This window comes from Magnolia sinica, chromosome 18, assembly GCF_029962835.1.
Source record: "Magnolia sinica isolate HGM2019 chromosome 18, MsV1, whole genome shotgun sequence".
In the NCBI taxonomy this organism is placed as follows: domain Eukaryota; kingdom Viridiplantae; phylum Streptophyta; class Magnoliopsida; order Magnoliales; family Magnoliaceae; genus Magnolia; species Magnolia sinica.
Window position 1 is genome coordinate 61343955 of NC_080590.1, and position 10124 is coordinate 61354078.

Here is a 10124-nt window from a genome sequence, read left to right on the forward strand (position 1 = left end):
CATGTATTCAAAAGTGTGTAATGATTATGTTGTAATCATATGATTGTATATAGATGATATATTAATAATCAATAATAAAATGGAAGGTGTAACTGAAACAAAAAAGTTTCTCTATTCAGCTTTCAAAATGAAGGATCTTGGACAAGTGAATACTATATTAGGTATCAAAGTTAAAAAAACATAGTGGGGGTTTTGCATTGTGTCAGTCTCATTATATTGAGAAAATTCTAAACAAGCTTAATCACTTGAAAATCAAAGACGTAAAAACCTCATTTGATCCAAGTATCAAGTTAAAAGAAAATAGTAGAAGAGCAGTTGCACAACTAGAGTATGCTAGTGCTATAGGCAATCTTATGTATGCAATGCAATGCACAAGACCGGATATACCATACGCTGTGAGTAAACTAAGTAGGTTTACGAGTAATCTAAGTGTTGAACACTAAAAAATAATAAGTAGACACTAAAAAAGAATAAGTAGAGTTCTAGGTTATTTAAAAGAAACCAAAGAACTAAGACTATTTTACTCAGAATTTCCAGCAGTATTGGAAGAATATACCGATGTAAATTGGATATCGAGTGCAGGGGACAACAAAGCCACTGCAGGGTAGATATTCACCTTAGGAGGTGCACCTGTATCTTGGGGATCTAAGAAACAAACTTGCATAACGCACTCAACTATAAAATTTGAATTCATAACCTTGGCTGCTACAAGCAAAGAGGCTGAGTGGTTAAGGGATCTTCTATTAGAAATCTCATTATATGCGAAGCCTATACCGATTGTTTCACTTCATTGTGATAGTAAAGCCACTCTATTAAGACCCTACAGTGGTACCTATAATGGAAAATCTAGACACATAAGTTTGAGATATGATTATATAAGGCAATTGATTCAAGAAGGAATCATTGCGATCTCTTTTGTAAAGTCAAATAATAACTTGGCTGATCCTTTTACTAAACCTCTGAGAAGAGAGGTAGTAAGGACAACATCTAGATGAATGGGGTTGAAACTCTTCAATCATAGTTCCACTAGTGAAAGAAACTCAATCCAAAATTAGAAAATCTTTAAAGATTGGGTTCAATGGGTAACAACAATTCACTGATAAGTGGAAAGTTTCAGTACTAAAATTAAAAAGCCTCATCTAGGATGAAAGTGGTAGTCGTTATAAAGAGGGTTGAGCATTAAACACTCTTAATGAAATCCAGTCAAATAGGACAAGTATTTTAAGTAACGGAAATACTAGAAGGATTTCACCTATGTGAACGTATAAGTGGTGCCACTTCTCATGAGAGTTAAAGTTATCTTGGGATCGTTCATGAAACAGGATAAGCACATGGCCATTAAAAGTGCTAAGCGAGTTATATGGAGGAACACATAATGCATGAGCTATTATATGTGTAGTATTTTCAGTTATATTATATAGGAATAACTGGTTCAATGCTACGGTAACCAAAAATTTCAAAATAACTTTAAAATACTTATACTAAGGAACGATTCAAATCGCAAGATATCTTTCTTCATGCATAATAACTATTATTATAGCAGAGTATTTTCTATTGTTTTAAAAAATCAGTATGGGATTGTTGAAATTTTGTGGTTTTTTGAAAAAAATCAAAATTTCAAAATTTCGGGATTTTGTCGCCAAAATGCTTTTTTCGGAATTTCAAATCCAAAAGTGCGGTGTGTGCTTTATCCCACATCAGAAATGGTAGAAATCTTTTTGGAGTTTATATGTGGACTTGTGAAGAGTATTCTTACTTGGATGTTTTGAAGGTGAAGATGCTCGGTTACGCATTGGAACACACGCATGCACTCGCGCGCTTGTGCACGGGCACAGGTGTGGGCAGTGTGACTGTAGTGGTGCTAGTTGGCACACTTTGTACTTCGTACATGCGCATCTCTACTGTGAACATCTCTACTGTCTGATTCTGGCAGAATAGATCTGCTGCGTTAAAACTGTTCCATAGTGGACCCATCGTGATTGTTGCATGCCAGATCCAGATAAGCCTTATCTTATCCTGGAAGCAATTCGCTAGTAACCCATCAGCAATTGATAAGGAGATAAATCACGCTTTAAGTACAGCGTAACATTTTACATGATTCAGCTTATTGAAAAATATTTCACATTTTATTTATTTCTTTATTTTCGGTGTATCCAAAGAACATTTTCTAACACTAATTACATGAGAAGCACGTGGAGGTAATTCTTGCGATGAAATGTCTAGACCCATCTGTTTATTACAAGCGAATTGCTGTCGTAAGGCACACATCCGCATGCACATATCCCGATCCCAATGGAAATAATGGACCTGCAACGAGAGAAGAAGCGAAGATTGTACTACTGGCAACGAGGAATACACACCACATAGAAAGCGAAGCATAAAAAAGCTTTACTACAAAACGAAGGATATTATCATGACACATGGACAAACTGACCGAAACAAAGAGCGGAACTATAGCTGGCTGTCTATTACTAAGACAGAGAACAGAACACCTCAACATTAATGCATGCATGCATCTACATACGTATACAACAATCCATTACCATGGATTCTTAATATCTACTTGTTTTGGTTGAGCCGAGCAGCGGCTGCGACACAGGCAGCCACACCGCCAGGATGGGTGGCCAAACTAGGATTGTTTCGGAGCTCCGCACCTATCACTCCTGCATCCTGTCTGGTTGCTGCTTTGTCCGCTGGCAGCTTCATTGTCGCATCCTGTCATACAAATTCTCTCGTGGGGCTTTTTCAAATGATTAAAACAATCGCCATCAAATCTGAACTGGACCTTGGTGCTTCGTTCATCAGACTTGATGAATTTTCTTAGCTGTGTCCACTTAAACCTGATGAGCGCACGGGTCCAATCTCAGGTAGGCCACACACATTCAATAAAAATAAAAATAAAATTGGATGCGATGCGACAGAGTAATGAGCAACCGTCTACCAAACCTGATGGGCGGACCAGCCTATTCTTTACACCTGTTTTAGGTAGTGCATAAAACACCTCAGCACGGGGAGAACTAAGCTGTTATATGTAGTATGGGGTCTACGATGTTGTATATGTAAAAGAAACCAGTCCGAATATACAGTCCATAAATACCCAACGGGATTTTATTTTTTCTAATGGAAATTACATAAAATTGCTACCAAAATCACTTAAGTTCACCTGGTGTGGCCTGCATGAGTCTAGTACCAGGCTGATTTTTGTATCTTCTCACATCGTCCTAGTGAATCTCTTCATACTGGTGAATTACAATTGATGAATGGGTTTAGTGATGGAAAGACACCAAACAAACTTATGGTTTGCGTCCAATTCCCAATGTTCCATGTGATGTGGCCTAGTTGAGGCATAGGTATAGCTGATTTTTGTCCTCAGGGTCTAACAAGGAGGATATAAGCTGATAAATGTAGTGGATTTTACACAAACAACATAAGAGGACCCCACATGCACCTGAGTAAAACAGGTGTTGTAGAGGGTTCCAGTCCTTGTTTAAGCATGCATGATGCATGGCCCAGGCCACACAGATGGCATATTGGCTCATTCATCTGTTGTATTTTGTTTCAAAATAAACATTAAAATTTGATTTTTAAATTTTTCGGTTTTCCTCCACATTTGAAATTTTGGTGCTTTTGGGTTGTGGGCTTTGTCCCACATTGGATTTCTCAAAGAAAATTTTCTTGTTTATAAGATAGGTTTTTTGCCTTGGGGCTTGAGCCCATTCAAGGGGCATGTGAATTTGGTCATGTGGGGGGCGTGTCGTGCCAAGCCGAGCTATGTCATTGACCACACGCGTGTCGTGCCAAGCCGAGCCAAGTCAGAGTCCGAGTCTATGTCGTGTGAGCATGCGCGACGGGACGGGGCTGGGTTGGGTGTGGGTGCGGGTGTTGTTACGGGTGCGATGCGAGTGTACTCGTATGGGTGTGTGTGTGTGTATGTATGCGTATTCGCGGGACTTTATTTGCGAGAGTACTCATGCTTACGCCATTTTGTTTTAAATCAGATATATGTGTCCGTTCTGGTTGGTCGCACCTATTGGGTTTAAACCTAACGGACCTAACCCTTTTTAAAGGGTGCTTATGCACCACTTAAGAGTCTATATAAGGACTTTTGTTCCTGTTTCTAAAGTACGAAAAATCTTTTCTCCTGTCCTCTTATAAAACTCTCTCCGTTCTTCTAGTTTTGGTTTAAGAATTTTTACTGAGTTTGTTACTGAGTCAACTGAGCACTTTCGGGTTAAACTATAAGTGGTTTGAGCCCGCGTACAATGAGTACACCGCTGGGACTAGGTCATAGTCGTTGTATCCTAGAGGTCAATTGCTCTAGAAACATGTTGCACTTGGGATGCCGTCCAAGGGGAGCAAATTCGATTTCAAGTCGAGTGACTCACGTCATGCCTTGACTCAGTTCAATAAGTCTTCTTTCTTAGATTTTATTTTCTTTTTGGTTCTCGATTTTTTTTTATATAGTCCATTTAATTCAACATATATTCCAACAATCTTGAAATCGATTTGTTGAATTACATAGACTATGGTTACCATAACAGTAAATGCTTATACCGAGTTAGCCAAAATCAAACCGTTTACTGGACAATGCTTTAAACAGTGGTAATTCAACATATATTCCAACAATCTTGAAATCGATTTGTTGAATTACATAGACTATGGTTACCATAACAGTAAATGCTTATACCGAGTTAACCAAAATCGAACCGTTTACTGGACAATGCTTTAAACAGTGAAAACAGAAATTGATGTTCGCACTGACCACCCTTAAAGTTTTATACATTCTGTCTGAATCATTTACTATAGATTCAACAAATCAAACCGAAGTAGTAGATGAAAATAATTATAAAAATTATATTTTAAACTCTTTGTCTAACGAACTATATGACGTGTATGCTTCTTACAACTCCGCTGAAGACATATGGACTGCTTTAGAAAAGATGAAAATAATTGGAATATGCAGGCACTAAGAAACATGCAATCGTTAATTTCCTTAATTATGGAATGACAGACGATAAACCTGTCACTAATTAGATTCATGATTTTCAAAATCTAGTTCATGATCTGTCAACTAAAGGAATTAAGTTAGATGAAGCGTTTCTGTAGGGAGCGCTGATAGAAAAGCTACCGCCCTCCTGGAAAGAATATAAGAATAAAATGAAATATAAAAAGAACGGTGTTTCTTTAGAAACTACTATTGTACACATACGAATAGAGGAGACCAATAGAATTAGAGACCAAAAAGAAAATAGAAATGAGATAGATTCAAAGACGAATCTTGTGGAATTAAGTAGGGAAAATAATAAGAAAAAGGGCAAATGTCATAACTGTGGCAAACCTGATCATTATGCAAATGAATGCAAGTTCAAAAAGAAGAATGCAAACAATTAATTCATGAAAAAGGAAAATTGTTACAACTGTGGAAAGCCTGGACATCACATTAAAACCTATAGGCTTAAGAAAAACAAAGATAACCCGCAAGCTAATCTTGTAAAAATAGACAATGAATCTAACATGATAGTAGTTGTGGTATCAGAAATCTTCCTTATAAACAACTTGGAGTGGGTACTAGACACTAGTGCAACTAGGCATGTGTGCAAGGATCGTAGCATGTTTACCTCCTACCAAGTATCAAGAATTGATGAACAGGTGTTCATGGGTAATACTAGAAATCTCTAGTTGTAGGGAAATGGAAAGTACTTATGAAACTTACTTATGGAAAGTCTGTTATTGAATGATGTCCTAAATGTATCTGCCATTAGAAGAAACTTGATCTCTGGTTCTCTCCTCAATAAGGTTGGTGTCAAGTTAGTATTTAATTCAGATAAGCTTATAATGACTAAAAATGGAACTTTTATTGGTAAGGGATACTATAGTGATGGTTTATTCATTGTAAATGTATCCAATGATAATAATAAGAAGACATCTAGTTCTGTTTACATCGTTGAACCCTTTTATATATGGCATAGTAGATTAGGCATGTGAATGTAGTATTTTTGAAGAAAATGAAAAGATTAGGTTTATTACATAATATATTTAATGAAGAATTTGATAAATGTGAAACATGTATATAATTAAAATTCATTAGAAAACTTTTTAAACGAATAGAACGATCCTCTGTTCTATTAGAGTTGATACACATTGACTTAGGTGATTTTAGAAATCACATGTTTAGAAATGAAAAAAGATATTACATAACTTTTGTAGATGACTATTCTAGGTACACTAGAGTCTATCTATTAAGAAACAAAGACGAAAATTTAGATGTTTTTTCTAAGTATAAAATTGAAGTTGAAAATCAGTTAGATATAAAAATTTAAAAAACTTAGAACAGATAGAGGAGGTGAATATGAATCTTCTCAATTTAGAGAAGTATGTGAAAAGAGTGGAATAGCTTATGAAAATATAGTTCCTTATAGGCTGTAGTTTTGAAACAAACCAATAGGTTGTAAATGGATGTTTAGAAAGAAACTAAAGCCAAATAGGACTATTGATAAGTTTAAGGCTAGGTTGGTAGCGGAAAGCTTTAAACAAAAGGAATGAATATATTATTTTGATACATATTCTCCTATAATTAAGATTACAACTATTAGGGTCTTAATAGCAATAGCCTTCATATATAAACTGGTGGTACACCGATGAACGTAAAGACGGCTTTCCTAAATGGAGATTTCGAAGAAGAAATATATATGGAGCAACCTGAGAGTTATAAGATATTAGGTAAAGAAAATAAAGTATGTATACTAATTAAATTACTATATGGTCTAAAACAGACTCCTAAACAATGGCATGAAAAATTTGATGGTGTTTTAAAATCAAAAGGTTGTTATATAAATGATGTACATAGATGTGTATATAGTAAAATTTCTAAAAATGATTATGTTATTATATGCTTTTATATTGATGACATACTTATTTTTTGAACTAATATTAAATTAGTTATTGCGACTAAGAAATTCTTATCATCTAAATTTGACATGAAAGACTTAGGAGATGCTAGTGTAATTTTAGATATATATTGAAGTAACTAGGAAAGATGGCGTTATTGTATTATCACAATCTTATTACGTCAAGAAGTTACTAAGAAATTTTAACCATTTTGACTGTTTACCTGTCAGTATACTTTATGATTAGAATGTGACTCTCATGAAGAATATAGGTAGTAGTATGTCTCAATTGGAGTATTCCAGAGTAATTGGTAACTTTATATATCTAATAAACTACACTAGACCAAACATAGCTTTTGCAACAGAAAGTCTAAGTAGATATACACATAACCCTGAAAAAGAATATTGAAATATGGCCTATTGTTTATATTATAATGGTTATCCCGTTGTATTGGAAGGATACAGTGATGCTAACTGTATCAGTGATTTAGATGAGACAAAATCCACAAGTGAATATGTCTTCACTTTGGGTGAAGGAGCAGTCTCTTCGAAGTCTACTAAGCAGATATGTATCGCTCAGTCAACTATGGAATCCGAGTTTATTGTCTTAGAAAAGGTTGGATCAGAAGCCGAGGGGGTTTAGAAATCTCTTAGCTGATATACCATTATGGCTAAAGCCTGTATTAGCCATGTCTATTCATTGCAATTGTCAAGCAGCTATAGTAAAAGAAAAAAGTAAAATATATAATGGAAAGAGCATGCATATTGGACTTAGATACAACATAGTGAAACACATGTTGCGTGATGGAGTCATTTTTATTGATTTTGTGAGGTCAGAAAAGAATTTGACAGATCCACTGACCAAAGGACTATCTAAAAGATTATTCAATAATACATCGAAGAGAATGGGGGCTAGGCCTAATATATGATTTTCCAGTGTCGGCAAGCCATCCTATACAAGTGGAGATCCCATGAGATAGGATCAATGGGTAAACAACAAGACACGAGGTAGACGATTGCACTGAGTTATATGAGCCCTTTTTATGGTGTACAGTGCGAGCAGCAACTCAGAAGGATGAGTTTTTTTTAGAACTCTTAATGGATCCATAGCCATATATTTGGTGGTGTATACAGTTGCTGTATACACTTGATGAAATTCACTTATATGGGTATGGAGGTAGAGGCCGCTTCTTATGAGAATTTAAGCGAATTCTCTAGAGCACTCATGAAATCCAGGTAAATGGTGTATGACCGAAACGCATCGAACCACAGAATCACTTGCAGAGGAAGAGTTGTGTGAGTGGCATGTACTTAAGATTTACATTAAGAGGATTTAGGTTCAAGATTATGGTGTCACGTGATTCCTATATACCTGTCTTGTTTACTCTAATGTCAGTTCAAGTCTATCGTGACACCGGCACTATTGCACAATTATTACGCTTTAACTCAAAAAAAAATTTATTTTGAAACATATGGGAGATTGTTGTATTTTGTTTCAAAATAAACATTAAAATTTGATTTTCAAATTTTATGGCTTTCCTCTACATTTAAAATTTTGGTACTTTTAGGTTGTGAGTTTTGTCTCATATCAGATTTCTCAAAGAAAATCTTTTTGTTTATAAGATAGGCTATTTGCCTTACGGCTTGAGCCTCATTCAGGAGGCATGTGAATTTGGTCCTGTGGGTGGCTATACCAATAGCTCTAATCTATATTATTGACCACATGCGTGAGCGCGCGCCGAGCCGAGCCAAGCCGTGCCGAGCCGACGCGACGGGCTCGGTTGGCGTGGGTGCGGGTGCAGGTGCGATGCGAGTGTACTCACGTGGGTGTGTGTATGGATACTTGCGGGACTTTATTTGCGAGAGTGTACTCGCACTTGTGCCTTTTTGTTTTAAACCAAAGAGATGTGTCTGTTCCAGTTGGCCGCATCTATTGTATTTAAACCCAATGGACCCAACCATTTTTAAAGGGTGCTTATGTACCACTTTGGAGTCTATATAAGGACTTCCATTCCTGTTTCTAAAGTATGAAAAATCGTTTCTCCTCTCCTCTTATAAAACTTTCTTTGTTCTTCTGGTTTTGGTTTAAAAATTTTTGCTGAGTCAACTCAGCACTTCTGGGTTAAACTACAAGTGGTTCAAGCCCGCGTATAGTGAGTGCACCGCTAGGACTAAGTCATTGTCATTGTATCTTGGAAGTCGATTACTCTGGAAACCTATCGCACTTAGGACGCTGTCTAAGGAGAGCAAATTCAATTTCAAGCCGAGTGACTCATGTCACGCCTCAACTCAGTTCAATAAGTCTTCTTTCTCAAAATTTATTCTCTTTTTTGTTCTCGAATTTTTTTTATATATATAGTCTATTTAATTCAACATATATCCCAACATCATCAGCTGAGGGGAGATCCATACCGTCAGAACGTCCGCCAACTTAGTCTCGTCCTCATCACGCATCGTCCTCACATTGAGTGTCGCTGCGGACCGTGCTGAAGCAGCGATTCCTCTAGGGGTGACAACATTCCTGCCGGCCGCTCTCACTTCTGCTGCCTGTATCGCAGCGGCATCGCTCTGGTCTACGGGCTTGTCTCCATCTGTCAGCGCAGATGCCTCCGACGCCTGCCCGATGGTTATGGCATCGCTTTCTAAAGCTGATGCTGGGGACGTCATAGTCAAGGGTGCAGGCTGCGCACACCTTCTCACGACCTGCCCAGCGACGGACTCGAAAATGATCCTCTGGCCCGGGACATCAGTCTCAACGACGGTCATGCCCTGTTCCGCAGCAGAATCGGTGATGTCGGTGTGGCTCACAGCACCAATCCGCTCATTACGTGCAGCCGCAGACTGCATGATGGGAGCGGAGCCACCTTTCTGGGTCTGTCCCAGCACGAGGTTCTCAGCCGTCTGCATCATAGAAGCATCCTGGGGGGCAACGGGCTGGCAAGCAAGGTCCCCCAGGAGGGGGAAAACGTCTCCATACTTCATGGGTTCTTGTTCTTGGGTTTGATTCCTCGGTGGCTGTTGCCGGCTCATCTCGCGCTACGAAAATAAAAAAAATGGATGGATGAATAGGGAGGGGCAATCGTATTCTTCTAGTAGAACACGATGGTCGGTCGGATCGAGTACCGCACCCTTTAGTACATATAAAGAGAATAGTGCATGAGACGGCAGATCCTTGGACACGTTAATATGCGAGTTGACACCTGTAACAAGAGCTGCTGCGATTTGCTTGAATCTTAA

The 10124-nt window shown here is 37.7% G+C and overlaps 1 protein-coding gene across 1 annotated transcript; it reads right to left on the bottom strand.

Moving 5' to 3' along the window:
- Positions 1 to 2439: 2439 nt before the first annotated feature.
- Positions 2440 to 9917, bottom strand: LOC131233610 (late embryogenesis abundant protein D-34-like). Its single transcript, XM_058230390.1, has 2 exons — positions 9300 to 9917; positions 2440 to 2715 (listed from the first exon to the last, which is right to left on the bottom strand). The coding sequence occupies exons 1-2, from the start codon at positions 9915 to 9917 to the stop codon at positions 2560 to 2562; spliced, it is 774 nt and encodes a 257-aa protein (XP_058086373.1). The 3' UTR covers positions 2440 to 2559.
- Positions 9918 to 10124: the final 207 nt, after the last annotated feature.

What these genes read in the sequence shown, in the direction of transcription:
- LOC131233610 (XM_058230390.1), bottom strand. Translation starts at nt 9,917, where the DNA reads ATGAGCCGGCAACAGCCACCGAGGAATCAAACCCAAGAACAAGAACCC. An exon ending in AGTTGGCGGACGTTCTGACG is followed by an intron (nt 2,716 to 9,299) that starts GTATGGATCTCC and finishes TTTGTATGACAG; the next exon opens with GATGCGACAATGAAGCTGCC.